This window comes from Podarcis muralis, chromosome 5 (genome assembly GCF_964188315.1).
Source record: "Podarcis muralis chromosome 5, rPodMur119.hap1.1, whole genome shotgun sequence".
Taxonomy (NCBI): Eukaryota; Metazoa; Chordata; class Lepidosauria; order Squamata; family Lacertidae; genus Podarcis; species Podarcis muralis.
Genome location: NC_135659.1, coordinates 98926202 through 98951353, shown reverse-complemented (window position 1 = coordinate 98951353; position 25152 = coordinate 98926202). Strand labels below are relative to the sequence as shown.

Genomic DNA, 25152 nt, shown 5'->3' with positions numbered 1-25152 from the left:
AGCTTATGGGAGTTGTGCACAACGTTTGGCGGGCACCAGGCTGGGGGAGGCTGGTTCAAGCCATGGTTTGGCGGGCACCAGGCTGGGGGAGGCTGGTTCAAGCCATGGTTTGTTTAGCAAACCACAAGTTAGCCATGGTTTGTTTACCAACTGCTCTCGCCTCATGCCTATTTAGCTTGGCAAGTGTCTCCGGTGGGCTGGCCAAGCGAACCACGGTTCACATGCAATTCCTGTTGGGAAATTGTGTACGTGCAGCTACTCACACAGAGTCAATTAGGGTTTGGCAGACAGCCAAAAGGTCATGTGAAGGAGTAAGTCTGCCTGGTGATAAAGAGGCATGGAGACAGCTCCATGATTGGTCAAGCTCTCTCAAGGGAGTGATAATTAATGGCCTGCTAACTGTTAGTTTGGTGGGTCAGTGTCAGTGTAGGAGTTGTGAGTCGTTTCAGAGAGAGCAAGCTAAAGATCCGTGTTCTGTTCCTGTAAACAGTCCACTGTATATAATAAACACCTAACTACAAGTTCCTGGTTCCTGCTTCGTCTATCCTGTCTGCAGCCAAGTCGCCAATTGCTTCCATGGATTCTGCGTTTACTCTGCTAGGTCTGGCTGAGGTCCTGCAACTAGTTAGAAAGTTGCGAAACACCAAATAGGTTTTGCCAATAATGCCAAGCCACAGTTAAGACAAACCAAGGTCTGTTAACTAGCAAGCCATGGCTTCCCCATTGTGGTTTGCTGGCAGGAAACAAACCACTAGGCAGGGTTTGAACGATGAAAAGGTACCGTATTTTCTGCTCTATAAGACTCACTTTTCCCCTCCTAAAAAGTAAGGGGAAATGTGTGTGCGTCATATGGAGTGAATGCAGGCTGCGCAGCTATCCCAGAAGCCAGAACAGCAAGAGGGATTGCTGCTTTCACTGCGTAGCGATCCCTCTTGCTGTTCTGTTTTCCTCCTCCAAAAACTAGGTGCGTCTTGTGGTCTGGTGCGTCTTATAGACCGAAAAATACGGTATTTTCCTAAACTGTGTGTTACACACAAACCAGGCCAGAGTCTGTCTTTCCTATGTTCAAGCCCAACCCTCACAAGTCAGCCTACTGACCCCTGCCCTGCGATTGCCTTGACTCACCCAGGAATTGGGGAAGATTGCAAGGGGCCGTTTGGGTTCTCCTGTGGTCCTTGCAGAAGAACATCCTGCTCAAGCAAGAGATACAGATGGCAGGGCAGGACCTGTCCTCAGGCGCTGGGCAAGACTTGTCCTCAAGCACCAGGCAGGAACCTGGCCATCTAACCTCCCTGTCGCTGTCAGCGCCTCCTCCTGCAAGTCACACATAGGGAAAAGCTTGCAAGAAGCAGAGGTGGGTCAAGCTGTCCTGCAGCAGCAGCAGCAGCAGCAGCAGCAGCAGCAGCAGCAGCAGCAGGGAGCAGTGGCGTAGCGTGGGTTGTCAGCACCCGGGGCAAGGCAAGTAATTTGCGCCCCCTAACCCGTGGATTTGCACCCCCTAACTCGTGGATTTGCGCCCCCTAACCTGTGGATTTGCCCTAACCCCAGATGTTGCGCCCGGTGCGGCCGGCCCCCCCCTGCACCCCCACGCTACGCCACTGGGAGGGAGAACTGGAAAGTGCCACTGGATCGCCAGCACTTCCTCCCCAACCCAATTTCAGCCCCCTGCACGGGAGAGGCTCACACAACAAGTGGGGCCTGCCCAAACCCTCCACTCTGGGACTGCCCCACAGGAAGAGAGGGGAAAGGAAGATGGTGTATCAGGATGGTGGCAGAGGCATTGCAAGGTGGGTTGAGGTCCGGCCTGGGTGCCACCTCCGAGGGGGGGGGGTGACAAAATGCTGTGCGGCACTCAAGGTCTGCGAGAGACGCTTTGGTTTTGGCGTGCAGGCTGTAGGGTGTGTGACTTCGGCTTCCCCAAAGAAAGCTCCACAACTAAATAGCCCCACAACTTTGGCTCCGCAAAATAAAATGAAATACAGTGGTATCTCTGTTTGCGAACAGGGTCCGTTCCGGAGGCCCGTTTGCAACCTAAAAAGAACGCAACCCGCGTCTCCACGTCTGTGCATGTGCGGGTCATGATTCGCTGCTTCTGTGCATGCGCGTGATATCATTTTGCACGTCTGTGCATGCGTGAGCGGCAAAACCCGGAAGTAACCCGTTACGGTACTTCCGGGTTGCTGCAGGACGCAACCTGAAAACGCTCAACCTGAAGCAAACGTAACATGAGGTATGACTGTAAAGTCAAACCATTTTTGCAGGCAAAAATAAATAAATTTCAATGTGGGGGTGGGGTCACAAGAAATTTTCCGCCCTGGGTACCACCTGACCTTGCTACGCCACTGGACGGTGGAAGAGGAAAGCAAACTGAACAACATGCGCTCTGCCCCACTTGTGGGTTTCCCAGAGGCATCCAGCAGGCTATTTCTATGCGCGAGCAGCTCCTCTCTGAACAACAGGGCATCTGTTCTCCAGCAGGTCCAGCTGTTTGTGGGGAAGAGCTGATTTGGCACATGCACACATGAACCAGCGCCACTTACCCTTGGTTGTCTCACTGTCTCGGATCATGAAGGAGCCTATCACGTTCCCAGGGCTCAGCAGCTGCCGTTCAGCGTCCTTCCTGCTGACGCCTCTGAAAAACCACCTGGGGGGGGGGGGCAACAGTCACAAGACAGGAGGGTGAGCAAGCCAGATCTGGCTTTGCATGCGCTGCGCACCTTCCCAAGCAGGCAGGGGCAAATCGGTCCATTTCAGTTTCTCATTTTCCCGAACTTTAGTTTGTTTCTCCACATTTCCACATCAGTTTGCAATTCTGTATTTATTATTTTCCTTATACATACTTTTGCAATACAAGACATTAAATCACATAAATACCTCTAGCTCTGCCGAGCGTGCGACTTCCCTCCCTCCCTTCAGCGGGTATCCCTTATTTTCTTATATTGCGTATTCTACTTTTTAACCTTCTATCTGTCGTACATTGTAAGAGCTATTTCAATCCTGCCAGTCTTTTTAAAGTTTTACAATTATCCTTTATATACACCATAAATTTACTCCAACTTTCTTGAAACCTCTGATTGTCCTGATCCCAAATTCTTCCCATCAGTTTGGCTAGCTCTGCATAACTCATCAATTTTGTCTGCCACTCTGCAATAGTAGGAATTTCTTGCAGTTTCCAGTTTGGGGCAAGCATGTTTCTTGCCGCTGCTGTGGCGTACATAAAGAGTCTTTGGTCCGCTTTCTTAATTTCTTTTTTTTTTTTAAAGTCCTCGTGAAAATCCATCAATACTTGGGTTGATACTAGTGAATTCTATGCTGGTGGAAGCTGGCAGGGCTAGGAGGAGAGGGTCTTTTGCCCCTGTTCACTATCCCACCCCCCACCCCCAGCAAAAAGGGCACTTTAATTGCAGTCCTAGATAAGCGCCGTGCAGAGAATACCCCCTTCGCCACCCCCCAGCCACAGAGCAGACTCACTCCTCCGTCTCCAGGGAGTTGACTCTGGCGACATAGTTGCTGGGGATATAACCCTCTTGGCCTGTCGAGAGGGCTTTGGCACTCCACCACTCGCCCGAGCTGCAGAGAGAAAGAAAGAGAGAGGAAGGGGGGAGGAAAGAGGTCGAGAATATCAATCTTCTGTCACTGAGGAGGAGCAATCACACGCTCAAATGGCAAGTTCAAAAACGGGTGCTCAGAGAGGCATTCCCCGCAGCGACGCCCCTGCAATGCAGACCGCTTGCTGCTGAGGTTTGCCAAAGGCCAAAACGTAATCGAGGCATGATAGAAGATGCTGTGCTTGGGTAGATGCTAAAATGCATCTTAAAGGGTATGTGGCAAGGGTTCAAGGGCTATGAGCCACAGACTTTCCCAGGGTCCACCAACACGTGTCTATGTAGTTGTCTGAATGGGCCTCAAAGGTCTATGGCTGCATTCAATTCAAAGTGTTGGTGCTGACCTTTAAAGCCCTAAACGGCCTCGGTCCAGTATATCTGAAGGAGCGTCTCCACCCCCATCGTTCAGCCTGGACACTGAGGTCCAGTGCCGAGGGCCTTCTGGTGGTTCCCTCACTGCGAAAAGCCAAGTTACAGGGAACTAGGCAGAGGGCCTTCTCGGTGGTGGCACCCGCCCTGTGGAACACCCTCCCGTCAGATGTCAAGGAAATAAACAACTATCTGACTTTTAGAAGACATCTGAAGGCAGCCCTGTTTAGGGAAGCTTTTAATGTTTGATGCATTGCTGTATTTTAATATTTTGTTGGAAGCCACTCAGAGTGGCTGGGGAAGCCCAGCCAGATGGGTGGGGTATAACAGGAGTCTCAGGGGCAAGTCTACCTATGCTATGGATTTAAACAGGTTTTATAATCCTTCCTTGTCCCCAGGGGAAATACCTCTGCTACGTAAGTTTAGGATCTGTTAGAGGGAGCTGGAAACAGACATCTCAGTACCATAAACGAACTACAATACCCTGGAAGGAAGCGACAGCAGGTAAAGAGGTAGACAACCAAAGCTGCTTCGTAGTGTAGAGATATGAATGCTGCTACATGCTTTCTGCATAAAGGTAAAGGTAAAGGTAAAGGTAAAGGGGCCCCTGACCATTAGGTCCAGTCGTGGCCGATTCTGGGGTTGCGGTGCTCATCTCGCTTTATTGGCCGAGGGAGCCGGCGTACAGCTTCCAGGTCATGTGTCCAGCATGACTAAGCCGCTTCTGGCGAACTAGAGCAGCGCACGGAAACGCCGTTTACCTTCCCGCCAGAGCGGTACCTATTTATCTACTTGCACTTTGACGTGCTTTCGAACTGCTAGGTTGGCAGGAGCAGGGACCGAGTAACAGGAGCTCACCCCGTCGCAGGGATTCGAACCGCCGACCTTCTGATCGGCAAGCCCTAGGCTCTGTGGTTTAACCCACAGCGCCACCCATGTCCTTTCCCCTTTTCTTTTCCCTTTTCTTGCGAGGAATCCTATTCGGAATAAGGGAATTTCCCTTTAAAAAAGGGAAACGTTGACAGCTATGGCTTTCTGTGTCTTAGACTTGTAGCATAGAAGTGTTGAATGGTCTCTTTAAATTTGAAGGTTCATTATGGTTCCACAAGGTGTGTATTTCTTTAAAGGCCAGAGCAAATAACGTGACCTAGTTTTACAGCCGTGAAGCAGTATAGCATGTGCTGTTAAGTTGTGGTAATTAAGCTGTTTGTTGGGTATGGTATATAAAGAGCAGCATGCAGCTCTCTCAGTACCCTGGTAGATGGGTCATGCTTATTGATATATTGTAGTTTAGTGTAAAAGGAGTTTTTGTAGCTAAAACCTAGCAAAAGTTATTTTGCGTTTCTTGAATGTGTGGTCTCCCCAGCACGCCTTCTGCGGCGCAGCTAATCTGCAAATAGCCACCAGGAAGTGTACTGTATTATATATTAAACATATTTTTATGCTATTTAGCAAGAACACAAATGAACTAATAGATTACCCTAACCCCTTACTGTGCGAGGGGCGGGGGTGGATTTGCCACACCAAACTGAAAGCAGGGGGGAAAACCACCCCTGCAGAGCAGCCCTAACACTTATGGGGATCCAGCAGATAGGATATAACAAATTGGGTCAACCAGATTCCCAAAGAAAGCAGGCAGCAGATCAGGGCCCCAGATAAGACACCCCCCCCCCACCTTCGCTCAGTAAACAGCTCCACTAGAAGGGGTCTTGTACTTACTTTTCTAGGACTTTGAGATGGTCGCCCTTCTGGAAGCTCAGGTCTTCCTTGTGGATGGCTTCATAGTCGTAAAGAGCCAGAACGATAAACTCCTCTGTTCCTGCGAGAAGAGCAAGGGTTGTATTCACACAAAACAGTGTTTACTCTGGACGCAGGGACAAACCTCACTTCGCCGGCAGCTAAATTATTGCTAAGTTATTGTTGCTGAATTTCCTCATTGATGGTCTTATTCCTCTATCTTTTTTTCTTTTTTGTAAACCACTCTGATTTTTTATTTTTGTTTTTGCAATTGGTATATAAACGTTACAAAATAAAACAAATAAAACCAGCTGGTTGATAGGCAGGTATGGATGTGGAACAACGGACGCGGGTGGCGCTGTGGGTTAAACCACAGAGCCTAGTACTTGCCGATCGGAAAGTCGGCAGTTCGAATCCCCGCGATGGGGTGAGCTCCCATTGCTCAGTCCCAGCTCCTGCCAACCTAGCAGTTCGAAAGCACGTCAAAGTGCAAGTAGATAAATAGGTACCACTCCAGTGGGAAGGTCAACAGCGTTTCCATGCGCTGCTCTGGCTCGCCAGAAGCGGCTTAGTCATGCTGGCCACATAACCCGCAAGCTGTACGCCGGCTCCCTCGGCCAGTAAAGCGAGATGAGCGCTGCAACCCCAGAGTTGGTCACGACTAGACCTAATGGTCAGGGGTCCCTCTACCCTTTATCTCTTTATGGTTGAGGAAAGCTGAGCCCCTGGCTGACAAGGGGACGTATGTCCTTGCAGCACACAGCTCTCTGATGTAGGCCAGGGGCCATAGATCTATGGGTCTCCCTCCCGCCAAGACAGACCATTGAGGCAGGTATACATACCATCAGTTGTGGGAGGCTTCGGTTTGCTGGGTGCTGGGCCAAGCTGGGATGCAAGAGAACAGAAATAATTTATGAACAGGAAAACAGAACCTCCGCAAGACAGCATTTCTAATCCTCAGTCTGCTCCACAGTCTCTGTAGCACGCTTTGCCAAACTGGTGCCCTCCAGCTGTTTCAGCAGACAAGTCACATCACTGCAGGCCTTACGGAAGATGGAGGTCTTGTTATTAAATATACCAAATATACCAAGAGAAAGGGACACGGGTGGCGCTGTGGGTAAAAGCCTCAGCGCCTAGGGCTTGCCGATCGAAAGGTCGGCAGTTCGAATCCCCGCGGCGGGGTGCGCTCCCGCTGCTCGGTCCCAGCGCCTGCCAACCTAGCAGTTCGAAAGCACCCCCGGGTGCAAGTAGATAAATAGGGACTGCTTTATAGCGGGAAGGTAAACGGCGTTTCCGTGTGCGGCTCTGGCTCGCCAGAGCAGCGATGTCACGCTGGCCACATGACCCGGAAGTGTCTCCGGACAGCGCTGGCCCCCGGCCTCTTGAGTGAGATGGGCGCACAACCCTAGAATCTGTCAAGACTGGCCCGTACGGGCAGGGGTACCTTTACCTTTACCTTTATACCAAGAGAAAAGAGCACACCAAGAACTCAGGCCAATACAGTGGTACTTCGGGATGCGAACGGGATCCGTTCCAGAGCCCCGTTCACATCCCGAACAGAACGTAAGACGCGTGACGTCATTTTGAGCGTCTGCGCATGCGTGAGCGGCGAAACCCACAAGTAACGTGCTCCGTTACTTCCGGGTCGCTGCGGAGCGCAACCCGAAAGCGCTCAACTTGAAGCGTATTTATCCCGAGGTATGACTATAAGTTTCAATAGTGGGAGTGGTCCCTACTTGCAAATCAATAGTCAATTGTAACAAGTACTAATCTATTCAAAAGTATGTATTCTGACAAGGATTGCAAACTCAAACAGAGATTACCAACTCAAACTCATAAGGATATGTACAGTGGTACCTCAGGTTAAGTACTTAATTCATTCCGGAGGTCCGTTCTTAACCTGAAACTGTTCTTAACCTGAAGCACCACTTTAGCTAATGGGGCCTCCTGCTGCTGCCACGCTGCTGTTGCCCAATTTCTGTTCTCATCCTGAAGCAAAGTTCTTAACCTGAAGCACTATTTCTGGGTTAGCGGAATCTGTAACCTGAAGCGTATGTAACCTGAGGTACCACTGTATACGGATCAGAAACCAGTAAGTTCATGTTAGTCCTAAGTCAGATTTGACGAGAAGGTCTTAGTTTCGATCACTGAGCAGATGTCAGAAGTCAATTACGGATCAGAAACCAGGACAGAGCCCTTTTTCGATGTATTCACCTTCATCAGCTGGAAGTATCAAATATTACATGAAAATACATTTAAATTCACATAAATTGTAAAACAGTCATAACTCTATTTGAGTTTGTAATTCTTGTCAGAATACATACTTTTGAATGGAGTAGTTCTTGTTACAATTGACTATTGATTTTTGCGAGTAGGGACCACTCCCACTACTGAAATTTATATTGGCCTGAGTTCTTGGTGTGTGCTCTTTTCTCTTGGCCTTACGGAAGATGGCATCAGCTCTTAGGCGTTAGAGACTGCTTCCTCTAATGGTGAGCTCTAACCCCCAAAAAGCTTATCCCATCACAAATATACCAGCCTTTAAAGCTAATACTTCAAGAGTTTGAAGGGACCCCCAAAGGTCATCGATTCCAGCCCCCTGAAATGCAGGAAACACAGCTAACCAATCCATGGCAGATGCCCATCCAGCCCTCTGCTTAAAAACCTCCAAGGAAGGAAAAGTCCACCACTTTTGGAGGGAATCCGTTCTGCTGTCAAACAGCCCTTACCATCAGAAAGTTCTTAACACTCCGTTAAATACCCTTAACACTTCATAAAATACCGTATTTCTCGCTCTATAAGACGCACCAGACCACAAGACGCACCTACTTTTTGGAGGAGGAAAACAAGAAAAAAAATATTCTGAATCTCAGAAGCCAGAACAGCAAGAGGGATCGCTGCGCAGTGAAAGCAGCAATCCCTCTTGCTGTTCTGGCTTCTGGGATAGCTGCGCAGCCTGCATTCGCTCCATAAGTGGCACACACATTTCACCTTACTTTTTAGGAGGGAAAAAGTGAGTCTTATGGAGCAAAAAATACAGTATCTCTCCTGACTTTTTCTTTGAGACTGGCAAATAATTTAGACTTACACAGTCAGTGGGGTCTGGTATGTAATTATTCGGATCACCCAAGCTCTGGCGAGTTCCTGAGACTTTTTCACTGAGGTTGATTTCTTTGGATTTCATGCAGCCCATTCTGGGAGATGGGAGGGAGAGAGAGAAGAGATCTTAAGCCCAGGCTATAGACAGAAATACATATTTTTTCTTTATTTATCTAACAAAATTTATGTACCGCTTGATGGTAAGGAAATCTCCAAGCGGTTTACAGAGATATAAAACAAAACATTAACATTGCTGATTAAAACAAGTAAAAGCAGGTGGTTTAAAATATTCAGAAGATTGTTAAAATCAACAGCAGCTAAAAAGAAATAAAAGACGTGTAACTTCGACACGTCTGTAGGCTTGCCTAAATAACAATGTTTTAAGGCAACGTCAAAAAGTACAGCCAAGGCGTCAAGTGGCAGGGAGTTCCAAAGTGCAGGTGCTGCCACACTAACAGATTGGTTTCTTGCAAGTGCAGAACAAGTATGATGTTGTGCCGTCAAGAGGGCATATCCCACAAGTAAACTGGTCCCAAGCCGTTAAGGGATTTGCAAACCAATAGTAACACTGTGAGCTTTTGTGGGCAACCATAAGCTTCAGAGTTTGCATCCATGAGCGCAGCACCCTCAGCGTCCGAGTTGAGCTGCATCCAATTTGCATCCCAAACAGACCCTTTCTTCTTCTGTCCTTGTAACTCAAGCCAACATAATTCTGGAAGCTTCAAGCTAACCCCGTGGCCCGTCCATCATTATTGAAATAGGCAAAGCAATATTTAAAAGACTAACCCAGCGGCGGTGCTCCTGCTGCTATCAGGAACAGGAATTTTCCCTCACAGATGGTCAGAGTTGTGAGGCTGTGCAGCAGGTGAAAAATTTGGGAGTGGAAACCGAGTTCCCTGCACACAGAAAGCAAGCCCTTCAGGAAGATGATCTTGCTTCCAACTTTTCCCCATGTGCAGGGAAGTGTTGGCTGTGTGCTTATGCTTTGGTCAGGTGGAGGCCTTCACTCATGTGGTGCTACACCCTTGCGCTTGAATCCGGCTTGCACAATTGGAGTCTGGACCAGATGAGCCATTGGCCTGATCCAGGAGACTATTCTTTTTTTGTTTTAAATAATTTTATTAAGAATTTCAACAAAACAAATTATCAAAACATATCATCTTCATTGTTTCCCCCCCTTTTCCCCCTTCCGCAACCCCAGGAAGAAACCCCAAGACTTCCCTCAGCTCCTCTGATTTTTCAACACATGTTATTCTCTGCATATTGTAAAATTGTAAAGATCCTCAAATTCTCTGTCTATTATGTTAACAATCAATAAATTTGTGTGTGTTTATACAAAACCTTCCAAGGAGTCCAATTCATGTTGTTGTTTTTTTAAGTAGTTTGTAAAAAGTTCCCATTCTTCTTTAAAGTCACAGTTGTCCTTGTCTCGCAGCTTGCATGCCAATTTTGCCAGTACTGCATAATCCATCAATTTCTCTTGCCACTGTTCTTTTGTCGGGATTTCCTCATTCTTCCATCCTTGTGCTATTAAGACTCTTGCTGCCGTTGTCGCACACATAAATAAATTCTTTATTTTCCTTGGCAGGTCTTTTCCTACAATCCCTAACAAAAATGCTTCTGGTTTTTTTACAAATGTTAATTTGAACATTTTCTTCAACTCATTATATATCATTTCCCAGAATTTTTTAATGTCTCATATGTAAATAGATTCTTTATTTTCCTTGGCAGGTCTTTTCCTACAATCCCTAACAAAAATGCTTCTGGTTTTTTTACAAATGTTAATTTAAACATTTTCTTCAACTCATTATATATCATTTCCCAATTTGTTTTTATTTCTCTACATTTGCACCACATATCATGAATAGCAGACTATTCTTAACACCTTACGCTCTCAGGAAAAACACTCGCCCTAGAGCATTATCTCCCTACAAACCATGGCCACCACAATAACCACAGAGCTGTGATAGGAGGCAAGTGGGGAAAGCCCATTTCCTTCCCCGCTGACATGATCCCCTGTAGACATTTAACATCCCCTCTCAGCCTCTGAAAAGCAGAAGGCGCTCTCAACTCAGTGGATCCAGAGGCATGGCACACAGGGAACAGAATTTGGGCCACCGGCCCAAAGCGGCGCCACAAGGGTATGAGATAAGCTTTCCTCAGCACAGCGGAAGTTGGTTAGGAGGAAGAGAAAGTTTCTTCTCTCTCTCCGGGGACAGGAAGAAGCACACACACAAGCTACTGGTTTCAATTGGCCTCCGCCTGCCAGCATTTTGGGTTTCGATCTTTACATATTGCATTTGTTGCAATGGCGGCCTCCAGACATTTGCGTGGCAACTCGCGCCAGCTCCGGCCGGCACAGCTGCGAGTTGCCCCCAAAACATCGGGGAGGCATTTCTCCTCCTGCGCCCTCTGTGCCAGTGGCAGCAATTTTAAATCTTGAGTCGCCAAGACTTCTCAAACTGCTTGCAATCAGTCGCAAAATGTGCCTGGCGCCTGGCTAATTTTGAACGCTGGTCAGAAGCCAAGGAAGAGTGACATGCAACAACAGGCCCAAAGTGCCTCTGAACATACTTGCGACAATAGACCAAGGCACTGCTGGGGTGGAACTGTGTGTTTCGGGGAAATTAAGCCCTGTTTGCAGCACTGTCATAAGCCGCTCCACACACTGGTCCATCTAGCTCAGCCTGTCACTTTGCAGGGGTTCGCACTAGCAGAACTTCAAAACGGGAAGTTCTTTTGCTATAAAGTGCTGTTTCACGCCACCTCACTCTGTGAGCGGGGAAACTCCAAGGCTTTCCGGGCACTTACTCAGGGTTCAATTTCCTCGGAATGAAGGTCAGCAGAGACTGAGGTATTTTGGATACAGTGGTACTTTGGGTTAAGAACTTAATTTGTTCTGGAGATACGTTCTTAACCTGAAACTGTTCTTAACCTGAGGTACCACTTTAGCTAATGAGGCCTCCCACTGCCGCTGCACTGCCACCGTGTGATTTCTGTTCTCATCCTGAAGCAAAGTTCTTAACCCAAGCTACTATTTCTGGGATAGCGGAGTCTGTAACCTGAGGTACCACTGTATAGGTAAAAGGTAAAGGATGGTTAAGTCCAGTCAAAGGCAACTATGGGGTTGCGGCGCTCATCTCGCTTTCAGGCCAAGGGAGCCGGCGTTTGTCCACAGACAGCTTTCTGGGTCATGTGGCCAGCAGGACTCAACCGCTTCTGGCACAATGGGACATCGTGATGGAAGCCAGGGCGCAAGGAAACATCGTTTACCTTCCTGCCACCTATTTATCTACTTGCACTGGTATGCTTTCAAACTGCTAGGTTGGCAGGAGCTGGGACAGAGTAATGGGAGCTCACCCCGTCATGGGGATTCGAACCACCAAACTTCCGATCGGCAAGCCCAAGAGGCTCAATGGTTGAGACCACAGCACCACCTGCGTCCCTAGTCTTTTGCATATATGGCTTTATTTACACACACAGTGGTACCTTGGTTGTCAAACTTAATCCGTTCTGGGAGTCCGTTCAACTCCCGGAAATGCTCGAAAACCAAGGTGCAGCTTCCGATTGGCTGCAAGAGTTTCCTGCACTCAGTTGGAAGCTGTGATGGACGTTTGGCTTCCAAAAAACGTTCGCAAACCGGAACACTCACTTCTGGGTTTGCGGCATTTGGGACCCAAAACGTCCGAGTACCAAGGCAATCAATAACCAAGGTATGACTGTATCTACAACCTGAGCCGACAGCTCAGGGGGCTCAGATAAGAGGGGCCGACAGCATGAATACCCCAAAGGATCTTGCTTCTCAATGAGTCACTGCTTTGGACCCAGCACAGAGCAAGCAGGTCTGTGCATCCAGCTTCCTGCCTGCTTCCAGCTCAGCTCACACCCCAAAACTCTGGCAGTTGTTCTCCTACCTAGCAGCTAGGAGATGAGGGGCACCTATCTGCCCAGATGGTGCCACCACTCAGTTGTAGTTCTTGCAACCTAGCTCATTTTTTGAGGTGCTGACCAGGACGCTTAAGTGGCCTGCAGAGGTCATTGTCCTAAGAGAATTGTCTAACTAGTTTGGCGATTCTCTCCTCCTCCTCCTCCTCCTCCTCCTCCTCCTCCTCCTCCTCCTCCTCCTTCTTCTTCTTCCTCCTCTTTGGCAATCACTTGTAGCTGAGTAAGATTGTCTTCCATGAACACGGTTTTAACAATGAGTCTGCAAGTGACTGTTGAGGCCAATTCTGGATCCACACATCCTTCCACAGTGGGGACATTGGTTTCCGGGCAGGAGCTGATCACAGTGTGGATTTGCCAAGCGTGCCTTCCTCCTAGCACGTTTCTCCCTTGCGTCCTGAGTTTGAGTGTCTTCAAAGCCCAGGACACCTTTGGTAAAGGCTGTTCTCCAACTGGAGCACTCTCAGGCCAGTGTTTCCCAGTCGTCAGTGTTTATATTACATTTTTTTAGATTTGCCTTGAGACAGTCTTTCAACCTCTTTTGTTGACCACCAGCATTACGGTTTCCATTTTTAAGTTCAGGAATAGAGTTGCGGCATAGAGTCCAATGAAGTTGACGTTGAAGAATCATTGCTTCAACACTGGTGATCTTTGCTTCTTCCAGTACACTGGTATTAGTTCGCCTGTCTTCCCAAGTGGTGTGTAAAATTTTTCGGAGACACCGTTGATGGAATCTTTTGAGGAGTTGGAGATGGCGTTGATAAGTGGTCCATGTTTTACAAGCATACAGTAAGGTTGGTAGTACAACAGCTTTGTAAACAAGCATTTGGACCCCAAGAACTGGAAGGGACTCAGGACATCATCCAGACTGACCCCCCAAACCGACAGCAGTGCAATATTAAGCATTTTAATGTATTGCACATTTGCAAATATAGGGCCAGCAGCATCTCCAGGTAGGCCTGGCTGAGCTGTCAGCTGTCAGTGTGTAGAACAAACTAAGTAGATCAGACCCTCTGAGTGTCCCTATTTTTCAGGGACAGCCCCAGATTTACAGAAGCCATCCCAGTTTCTGATTTGATCCCGGAATTTCCTCCTTTTCCTTAAAGGTAAAGGGACCCCTGACCATTAGGTCCAGTCATGGCCAACTCTGGGGTTGCGGCGCTCATCTCGCTTTACTGGCCGAGGGAGCCGGCGTACAGCTTCTGGGTCATGTGGCCGGCATGACTAAGCCGCTTCTGGCGAACCAGAGCAGCGCACGGAAACACCTTTTACCTTCCCGCCGGAGTGGTACCTATTTATCTACTTGCACTTTGCTTTCGAACTGCTAGGTTGGCAGGAGCAGGGACCGAGCAACGGGAGCCGACCTTCTGATCGGCAAGTCCTAGGCTCTGTGGTTTAACCCACAGTACCACCCCCGTCCCCTTTGGTTCCTAGCAGTGGTTTAAAAATAATTTAAAAAGAGAACTTGTCTTTTGGCTCATCAGATCTGCAGACAAGGCAGCCCCTGTGCACTGACCATGCTTTTGCATGAGGAAGGGGAACTTTCTCAGGAAATTAAGACTTTTCCCCACAGTGCATAATTTGATTCAGGGGCCCTGCCAGCTCCTCTTTCCTATGGTGGCCACAAGTGTTCCAGTAAATATACCCTCAAAAATCTACAGTGCCCAAGACGGGGGGGGGGGGGGGTAGGAGCTGCTTGCTCCATTTTGGGCCCCCAATCTCTTTCCCCCCCCCCCCCGATCTTTCAGATGTGGCAGCTATTAGGTGTTACGCTCCTGCCTAATGGCAGCCATTTTGTGACCGGCGCCCACGGAGCCTTCTGAAGTTTCCAAATGGGTCCGTTGGCCAAAGAAAAATGTGGGGAATTTAATTGTTTGCATTCATTGTCACACGATGAGATAAGCTTTGTGACTTTAAAAGGGGATTAGGCCAAGGCTTCTCAAACTTTATAACTCCAGGGGGCCTGTCTGAAAAGACCAAAAATTACTGAGGTTCATCCCCCTCACAGAGCTATGATTCCCAGAATGGTTTAAAAGCCAATCTCTCTTCATAGTGAACTCTGGGAATTGTAGTTCTGTGAGGGGAATGGGGGGGGTGTCTCTTAGCAAGCTTCACAAACTACAGCTCCCAAAATTCTTTGGGGAATACAATAGGGCTGTCTAAAGTGGTATCACAGAACTTTAAAAGTATGGCATGAATGTGGCCTGAAATTGTCCCAGTTGGAAAGGGCGCATGTTGCACTTTTCTAAAAGAAAGAAGGAAATCTGTTTTTAATAATAATAATAATAATAATAATAATAATAATAATAATAATAATTTATTATTTATACCCCGCCCATCTGGCTGGGTTTCCCCAGCCACTCTGGGCGGCTTCCAACAAAACACTAAAATACAATAACCTATTAAACATTAAAAGCTTCCCTAAACAGGGCTGCCTTCAGATGCCTTCTAAAAGTCTCGTAGTTATTTTTCTCTTTGACATCTGGTGGGAGGGCGTTCCACAGGGCGGGTGCCACTACCGAGAAGGCCCTCTGCCTGGTTCCCTGTAACGTGGCTTCTCGCAATGAGGGAACAGCCAGAAGGCCCTTGGCACTGGACCTCAGTGTCCGGGCTGAACGATGGGGGTGGAGACGCTCCTTCAGGTCTACAGGACCGAGGCCGTTTAGGGCTTTAAAGGTCAGCACCAATACTTTGAATTGTGCTTGGAAACGTACTGGGAGCCAGTGTAGGTCTTTCAAGACCGGTGTTAAACTTGCATCAACACATTTTTCCACTTAAGCACCATTGCACAAATATTTTTTAATTGGCAAAAGTGTGTGCAAGTACAAATTATGAGATCAATTCGAATAAAATGGTGCTGACGAGACGGGGAATATTTTCAAGGCGTGCTGAAGTTGAGGAGTGACAGCAGGGGCTCACCTGTCTGAAACATCAAAGCTGCCGAGTCACGCTAAAGCTAAAGCATTTGCAGAGAGAATATGCAATTGAATCTTTTGGCCACTTAGATCGCGCAATTTCAACCATGTGTGGCTAGGGGCCGGCTGGTTGAATTCTGCAAGTTTAATGCAAGCAAAGCCGAGAGCTTGAAAGCTCTTTCCACACCACGTAAGCCAAGCAGAAACAGCGTGGTATGAGCTCTTCAGCTCTCTGCCTTGCTTGGAGGGGGGGCGGGGTGGGGGGCAAAGCCCTGTTGGTGCACCAATTCTGGAGTGCTCTTGCGAGATCTTACTGGGCTCACATGAGCATCCCTGGCCTTCCGGAGCCCATGCGCTGAGCATCCCTTGGCCTCTAAAAGACCTCGTGCTCTGTTGGAGCAAAACCAACCACAATGGACATACTTCACCCAGCAGGAGAGTTGTTGGGGGGTAACCCAGTGGAGATATATCTATGACACACACAACACACTCTGCACAATTTGCTCAGAAGCATTCATACATTATGCAACAGCTAATGCAAATTTGTGCCCTAGACCTATGTGCAATGCTCCTGACACTAGGAACCATGGTTTGTTTCCTCTGTGCATTGAGGGGACAGGACAACCCACCATCAACTATGGTTTACTGTGACGTGCCATCTGGGTCACAGAAGCAAACCAATTTCATTTTATTTATGAGAGAGGAAGAGAGATGATTTTCAAATATACCAAAACTAAGGAAACAACAATAAGAATATTAAGTGCACATTCCAGTCCAAACTACAGCTGCTACTACCCCCAAAAGCAGCAGTGTTGGAGGTTTCCATGTAACACTACACTGTGGTTTGACAAACTACAAGTTCACCATGAGTTGCTGCACAGACAATCAGACAAACAATGGCTTACAATCAGACAAACAATCCTAAGTTTGTTTGTTTGTTTGTTTGTTGTTTTTCCAGTTGCTCCTGCAATTGAGGTGGTGTGGCCAAACAAACCTTGGTTCAGGAGGGGGTGTCGAGTTCAAGCATGATGACAAGCTGCAGTTAAAACAAACCAAGGTTCATAAACCAATAGCAAACCATGGTTTGTTGGAAACCATAGTTATACCTCTGGACAAAGTTTGTGTGTGTGATTTTAATAAACCATGGTGGCGCTGTGGGTTAAACCACAGAGCCTAGGACTTGCCGATCAGAAGGTCGGCGGTTCAAATCCCCGCGACGGGGTGAGCTCCCACTGCTCGGTCCCTGCTCCTGCCAACCTAGCAGTGCGAAAGCACGTCAAAGTGCAAGTAGATAAATAGGTACCACTCTGGTGGGAAGGTAAACAGTGTTTCCGTGTGCTGCTCTGGTTCGCCAGAAGCGGCTTAGTCATGCTGGCCACATGACCCGGAAGCTGTACGCCGGCTCCCTCGGCCAATAAAGTGAGATGAGCGCCGCAACCCCAGAGTCGGCCACGACTGGACCTAGTGGTCAGGGGTCCTTTTACCCTTTTAACATTCTGAGGCAGCCAGGCCAATGGTTAGTCTTTCCTCACACAACTATTGGAAGAAAAATGCAGGTACTTGTATCCCTACCCCCACTGGGTGAGCAGTGGATTGCAGCTTTTGCAGGGGGAGGAGTAAGTGTGTATAAACAACCAGAAGGACAGAGCTGGACACCCCTCCCACGGAGCTGCGATACAGACTAAAACAGAATCAAGATGCTAGATTTCCTCCATTGTTCCCTCCCTTAGAATATCTTTGCTGTGCCTCTAGAATCTATGATGTGCTGAAAAGCCTTAGGGCACCAGAGCTTGCGCGACTTAACTCCGGTTCAATTGCAGTGTACAGCACGTTCTCAGGTGCACACTGAATAGCACGGTTGAGGGCTATACATTTAGTTGAAAGGGTGAGTTGAGTCCTTGTGAAACTCCTTTCTTTCACCACCTGGCTACATATTCCAGCAGCCTTCTCCAACTGGGTGCCCTCCAGGCTCCAGATGTTTCAGACTGCAAGGTTCAGCTCCTGCCGCAACAGCCACTGAAATTCAGTGGGGTGACTTATGAGCTATACAATGCAAACAACAGAGGGTTTGGGGGGGGGCACGTCCCCTACAAACCCCCCTGAAAAAGGAGACGTCTGATCAAGGCACCCAGAGCCTTCGCAACAGAGAAGTACCTTGGCTCACGACTACCCAGATGAGCCAAAAGCGCAGGTGAGTGATGACTCGGGGGAAGAGGAAAACAAACTCTGCACATGCTCTAGAGCACGCTCTCCGCTGCCTTATCATTCCACAGGCTCCAGGGCCTTAAACACACAGACAAGACTCCGGGTTAAGCATTCCTTACGCTTCCCTCGTGCGACCCATCTCCTTCCTGCCATTCCCGGGGGAGCGGAGGGTCGCGGCTTTCCCATGTCCCCGCCGTCTCTCCCCAGATTCACCTGCCTGCCGCCTTCCGACGTTCCCTCGACGGCGCGTTCTCAGCAGCCCGGCAGCTCCTGCGCGCTCGCTGGTGCCTCTTCGGGGGCCAGGTGCATCTCCAGAATGGCTCTCGCCTGTACGCAGTCCTCGGGCGGGACGCACCCCGCAAAAATGCCCGGCAAGGGGAGAGGAAAAGGTCTCTGCCCCGCGCAGTTGCTGCAGCAAAGCAAGAAAACAGCAGTTGTTGCGCCTCCCCGACGGTTTCACGGTCCGCGAGCAGAAGCAGAAGGCGACGCGCCCGCGATGGGGAAGCCGCGCGCTTAAGAACCGCCCAGCCCCACGGCGGCCGCGCCTCTTTCCCGAAGGCCTCGCCCCCCAGGCTCCTCGTCCCCACCAGCCCTTCAACTTTTTTTAAAGAGGGCTCTCTCTCAGCAAATACTGTAGTTACCTTTCACTCTCGCAAGAGGCAAAGGGCGGTCACCACTTCGGATGGAGACTAGGCAAATTCATGGCTAAATTGGATAGAAGCGTTTTCCTTCCTCTCTCCTCCGAACACTAGAACTCTTTAGCTCAGTCGGTGAAGCGTGAGACTCTCAAGCTCAGGGTCGTGATGGCCAAAAGATTTCTGCGTTGTAGGGGGTTGGACTAGATGACCCTCGAGTTCCCTCCCAACTCTTGTTGTTGTTGTTGTTTAGTCGTTTAGTCGTGTCCGACTCTTCGTGACCCCCTGGACCAGAGCACGCCAGGCACTCCTGTCTTCCACTGCCTCCCGCAGTTTGGTCCAACTCATGCTGGTAGCTTCGAGAACACGGTCCCACCATCTCATCCTCTGTCGTCCCCTTCTCCTTGCGCCCTCCATCTTTCCCAACATCAGGGTCTTTTCCAGGGAGTCTTCTCTTCTCATGAGGTGGCCAAAGTCTTGGAGCCTCAGCTTCAGGATCTGTCCTTCCAGTGAGCACTCAGGGCTGATTTCCTTCAGAATGGAGAGGTTTGGTCTTCTTGCAGTCCATGGGACTCTCAAGAGTCTCCTCCAGACCATAATTCAAAAGCATCCATTCTTTGGCCATCAGCCTTCTTTGTGGTCCAGCTCTCACTTCCATACATCACTACTGGGAAAACCATGGCTTTAACTAGACGGACCTTCTCCCAACTCTACAGTTCTAGAATTCTATGGCATGCAATGAAGCTGAAGGTTGGACAAATCAGGACAGAGAAAAGGAAAGACTTCTTCTTGCAAGGCAGAATTAAATCTGTGGAACTCCCTTCCACAGGAGACAGGGCCACCAACTTAGATGGTGTTAGAGAGGGATTAGAGATATACCTTTAAGAATTAAAAAGGATTAAACATACTCTTGGGAGGAAAGGGGTATTGATGGCTATCAGTCACGATGGCTCTCCACAGTTGGAGGCAGAAATGCTTTTGAATCCCAGTTGCTGGAAACCACAGGAGGGGTCTTGTGTTCAGGTCCTGCTCGTGCACTTCCCCTAGGGGTAATCTGACCCAGTAAGCTCTTATTGATGCTTTTGAGTTATGGTGCTGGAGGAGACTCTTGAGAGTCCCATGAACTGCAAGAAGATCAAACCTCTCCATTCTGAAGGAAATAAGCCCTGAGTGCTCCCTGGAAGGTCAGATCCTGAAGCTGAGGCTCGAATACTTTGGCCACCTCATGAGAAGAGAAGACTCCCTGGAAAAGATATGATGTTGGGAAAGATGGAGGGCACAAGGAGAAGGGGACAACAGAGGACGAGATGGTGGGACAATGTTCTTGAAGCTACAAACACGAGTCTGACCAAACTGCAGGAGGCAGTGGAAGACAGGAGTGCCTGGCGTGCTCTGGTCCAGGGGGTCACGAAGAGTCGGACACAACTAAATGACTAAACAACAACAACAAGCTCTTATTATGTTTTTGCCTTGCAATATGGAAATGTGAACCCTGCATAGAGGTTCTCAAGTGGTTAAAGGGTTGCGGCAGGTGCGGGGGGGGGGGGAGAGAGAGGGGAGGAGGGAACGGCAAGCAGCTTATTACTCTACTTGCCCCACCCCACAACTGGACCCCTGTGGTTACTTGCACTGCTCGTATCCAAATCAAATAAGGGTGCCGCCTTAACCAGACTTACTGGAACGTTAACTCCTGAAAAAAACCCAACAGGACTTCCTTCGGAGAAAATAAGCCGCCAGATGTTTGTGTGGAATGTGCTGCTGTTCATCTCTCGAAATGTAGGGTGGAGCTGCTATCCAAAATGCACTTTGCCCCTTCTGCTCCTGAATGGGGTAACTGTGCCCCTGAAGGACCAGGTGCGCAGCCTGGGAGTCATTCTGGACTCACAGCTGTCCATGGAGGCGCAGGTCAATTCTGTGTCCAGGGCAGCTGTTCATCAGCTCCATCTGGTACGCAGGATGAGACCCTATCTGCCTGCGGACTGCCTCGCCAGAGTGGTGCATGCTCTGGTTATCTCCCACTTGGACTACTGCAATGTGCTCTACGTGGGGCTACCTGTGAAGGTGACCCGGAAACTACAACTAATCCAGAACACGGCAGCTAGACTGGTGACTGGGAGCGGCCGCTGAGACCACATAACACCGGTCTTGAAAGACCTACATTGGCTCCCAGTACGTTTCTGAGCACAATTCAAAGTGTTGGTGCTGACCTTGAAAGCCCTAAACGGCTTCGGTCCAGTATACCTGAAGGAGCGTATCCACCCCCATCATTCTGCCCGGACACTGAGGTCCAGCGCCGAGGGCCTTCTGGTGGTTCCCTCACTGCGAGAAGCCAAGTTACAGGGAACCAGGCAGAGGGCCTTCTCGGTAGTGGCGCCCTCCCTGTGGAACACCCTCCCACCAGATGTCAAAGAGAAGAACAACTACCAGACTTTTAGAAGACATCTGAAGGCAGCCCTCTTTAGGGAAGCTTTTAATGTTTGATGTATTACAGTATTTTAATTTTTTTGTTTTTGGAAGTCGCCCAGAGTGGCTGGGGAAGCCCAGCCAGATGGGCGGGGTATACATAATAAATAATAATTGTTATTATTATTATTATTACTTCTGAACACCCCCAAATCACGTAGGATGAGGCCACCATCGGCTCCTATCTCCCTCCACTGCTCTTGCGGCCGCATCCTGCTCATGGCCTTACCTTTGAGCATCAGGTTCACCACTCTGGGAGCAGGATGCTGCGCTAGATGGGTCACCTGTGGTCGGGCAATCCAGCCACCAAATACCCAGCTCAGTGTTGCAATTTTTGCTTTGTTAGTCACTTAAAACCAAAACGTCACTTTCTTTACTCCCTCCAGAGTGTCAGCGGCTGGTGGGTGGGTTAATCACATTAGATTTCTTTTCTTTCTTTAATTGCCACAGCAACAATCTTCCAGGTTTGTTTGCAAATTCAGACTCTTTCCGTTTAGGATATTTTAATTTCATGTAGAGTCAGAATTGATAACTGTGTTTGTAGCATTTTAATAGTCTGCATTACAACCGTGTTTCCCAGTCTTTCACTTCATTTATTTTCATTCATATTAAGTTCTTATATTATCTCTCGCTTCTTGTCTTCTGATTTATTTTGGGAAGTGTTTAGTTGTATATAAAGAAGCCTCTTATTACTGCCTTACCGGCATCCTGTACCATATTTAAGTCTGTCCCTTTGCTTAAATTTATTTCAAAGTACCGTAGTCTTTTAGGACTTTCATCCCTTTCCCCTATAGCTCTGGCTTCTTTAATAATCCTTCATTTAATGATCATCTATATGTTGATTTCTGTTTTATTATTTATATGCCACCCACATGACTGGATTTCCCCAGTTGCTCTCGGTGACTCCCAACAAAATATTTAAAGCACAATAAAACCTCAGACATTAAAAACTTCCTTGTACAGGGCAGCTTTCAGATGTCTTCTGAAAGTAATAGAGCTGTTTATCTGTTTTACATCTGACAGGAGGGCATTCCACAGGGAGGGTGCGACTACAGGGAAAGCTCTCTGCCTGGTGGTAATAATAATAATACTAATAATACTAATATTAATAATAATTTATTATTTGTATCCCGCCCATCTGGCTGGGTTTCCCCAGCCACTCTGGGCAGCTTCCAACAAAGATTAAAAATACATTAAAATGTCACACATTAAAAACTTCCCTGAACAGGGCTGCCTTCAGATGTCTTCTGAATGTCAGGTGATTGTTTATCTCTTTGACATCTGATGGGAGGGCGTTCCACAGGGCGGGTGCCACTACCGAGAAGGCCCTCTGCTTGGTTCCCTGTAGCTTTGCTTCTCACAATGAGGGAACTGCCAGAAGGCCCTCGGAACTGGACCTCAGTGTCCTGGTGGAACAATGAGGGTGGAGGCACTCCTTCAGGTATACAGTGGTACCTCGGGTTACATACGCTTCAGGTTACAGACTCTGCTAACCCAGAAATAGTACCTCGTGTTAAGAACTTTGCTTCAAGATGAGAACAGAAATTGCATGGTGGCTGCACAGCAGCAGTGGGAGGCCCCATTAGCTAAAGTGGTGCTTCAGGTTAAGAACAGTTTCAGGTTAAGAACGGACCTTCGGAACGAATTGAGTGCTTAACCCGAGGTAACACTGTACTGGACCGAGGCTGTTCAGGGCTTTAAAGGTCAACACCAAAACTTTGAATTGTGCTCGGAAACGTACTGGGAGCCAATGTAGGTCTTTCAAGACCGGTGTTACGTGGTCTTGGCGGCCGCCCCTGGTTCCCTGTAGCTTCATTTCCTGCAGTGAGGGAACCACTAGAAGGCCCTCGGAGCTGGACCTCTGTATCCGGGCTGAACGATGGGGGTGAAGATGCTCTTTCAGTCTATTTCTACTGCATAAATAAGTAACCTTGCACTCTCTGGGGAGAAGAAAAGAGGAAACATCCCTCTCCCCTGTACTTCCCTCTCTAGCTCAAAAAAGCATGACAGCTCTGGAGCCCAACCCGCCCACCCCCACCCACGGGAGACTCATGTTCTAGGGTCACTGAGGAAAGGAGCCTCGCTGGCATGCTTCTCTGTTAAAAGTTTAAAACAGGAACATGCGGAAAATAGAGGGAGGAGGCCGCTGTTAAGGGCTGCTGCACTTTGAAGCAGAATTACTCTGGAGTAGCATTTTGAAGCTACAGCAAAGCCTGGGCTGCTTGCTGTCCTGCAGGACCCCTCCCCACCAAAATGCAATTTTCAGGGCTCATTATTTGTTCCTTATGTGCTGATTATACCAAAATAAGCCTCAGGGTACGTGGTTGACAAAACAAAAAGACTAAGCAAATGAAAAAAACCACCAGCATCTCTCATCTAACACCATTTACAGAAAGGAAATGCACAAGCCGATCGCATTGAAAATAGTGTTATAGGTGGTGGGCTGGTCAGTCACGGGTCATAACCCGTGAGTCCCTTGCGCACCCGTGATCCTGCCATTGTGAGTCTAGATTCTACAAGAGGAAGCACGGTGAATCGGTCATACTGGTTTATTGGTAAGATAATGGCCTTAGCTAGTCAGTTAAGCACAGACGGATGTTTACATGGCCAAAGAGGGAGTTCTGTTGCCATAGAGGCAAATGGACGGGACTTTTCACAACCCATTCTAGAATGGAGAGCAATAGGCCAAGAAGGAGCAATGTGTGAGGCTTGTGGTTGGTGCTGGAAGCTGGAGACGCAGAGGCTTGTCTTGCTCTGAGCTGAACCTTGCAAAGGACCTGCGACAGAAACATTTCTTTTTTAACTGACTGAAACTCAGAATGTGGTTGAAGTATTGCACCGGTGCATAACGGCAGCTCCTGGCTGGGTGGCCGTCAACACGTCCTCTCAATGCAATTTTGCTTATATTTATGTAGCTACGAATGTTGCCATCTCTCCGGCTCAAGAGATAATGGAGTGCACCTCTGGGGGTGTTTGCTTCACCGACGTGATCTCCCCGGGTGCAAGCCTGGGCAGGGTGTCTGGAGCTCCTGGGCTGCCCAGACGACAAGACCCCCCCCCCTCAGCCTCACTGCTGTGGCCCAAAGGATATATATTCATAGCTATGGGGGGCTAAGAATTCCTAGGGGGGGGCAAAGAGGTAAGAGAGTTTCAAGGGCTGCTGGAGGTGTAAACCACAATCAATCTCTGAAAAGCTGGCATCCCTGGATGAAGTTCGTTAACATTGTTGAATTACCGTATTTTTCGCTCTATAAGACGCACCAGACCATAAGACGCACCTAGTTTTTGGAGGAGGAAAACAAGAAAAAAAAATATTCTGAATCTCAGAAGCCAGAACAGCAAGAGGGATCGCTGTGCAGTGAAAACAGTGATCCCTCCTGCTGTTCTGACTTCTGGGATAGCTGCGCAGCCGGCATTCGCTCCATAAGATGCAAAAAATACGGTAATCAAACTAAGTAGTTTAAACGGACCCTCCCAGCAGGGCTGTCTTAAGCTGGGTAGGCCTTTCAACAGCCTGCCAATCCCAGGTGCGCAGGAGGGCAGAGTTGGCCGGCTGCCTCAGCGCCTCGCTCGCTTGCAGCAGAAGAGCTGCAGCGCTCTGAGGGCTCTACTTTGCTTGGCAGCAACTGCTGGCTCTTCCCAATACCTGGACTCCAAATCTCGGCCCCAGACTCGGCTTGGTGCCCCTGAAAGCCCGGTGCCTGGCTGCCCCGCACCCCTAGCACCTATGGGTAAGACGGCCCTGCCTCCAAGTGTCCCTATTTTCCAAGGTCAGCCCCAGATTTACATAAGTCTTTCCGTTTTCTGATTTGATCATGGAATGTCCCTCTTTTCCTTAAAAAGGTAAAGGGACCCCTGACCATTAGGTCCCGTCGTGGCTGACTCCGGGTTTACAGCACTCTTCTCGCTTTATTGGCCGAGGGAGCCGGCGTACGGCTTCCGGGTCATGTGGCCAGCAGGACTAAGCCACTTCTGGCGAACCAGAGCAGCGCACGGAAACGCCGTTTACCTTCCCGCCAGATCGGTACCTATTTATCTACTTGCACTTTGACGTGCTTTCGAACTGCTAGGTTGGCAGGAGCAGGGACCGAGCAACGGGAGCTCACCCCGTCGTGGGGATTCAAACCACCGACCTTCTGATCATATTGGACTGTTTAATCTCACGTGCCTCCCGCTAATTGA

General features: G+C 48.7%; 1 protein-coding gene across 3 annotated transcripts in view; it reads right to left on the bottom strand.

The window, feature by feature from the left end:
- HCK (HCK proto-oncogene, Src family tyrosine kinase) overlaps positions 1-18503 on the bottom strand; it is a 34610-nt gene extending 16107 nt beyond the window's left edge. The window contains exons 1-7 of one of the 3 annotated variants that reach the window (XM_028735595.2): positions 18086-18503; positions 8800-8905; positions 6554-6596; positions 5694-5793; positions 3472-3570; positions 2541-2644; positions 1126-1314 (exon numbers count right to left, since the gene is read on the bottom strand). In XM_028735595.2, the coding sequence (XP_028591428.2) occupies positions 1126-1314; positions 2541-2644; positions 3472-3570; positions 5694-5793; positions 6554-6596; positions 8800-8904 (640 nt within the window). In that variant the 5' untranslated portion in view covers position 8905; positions 18086-18503. The remainder of the gene's footprint in view (positions 1-1125; positions 1315-2540; positions 2645-3471; positions 3571-5693; positions 5794-6553; positions 6597-8799; positions 8906-18085) is intronic. The other 2 variants (XM_028735596.2, XM_077929459.1) reach the window with 2 other exon arrangements.
- Between the last annotated feature and the right edge of the window lie 6649 nt (positions 18504-25152).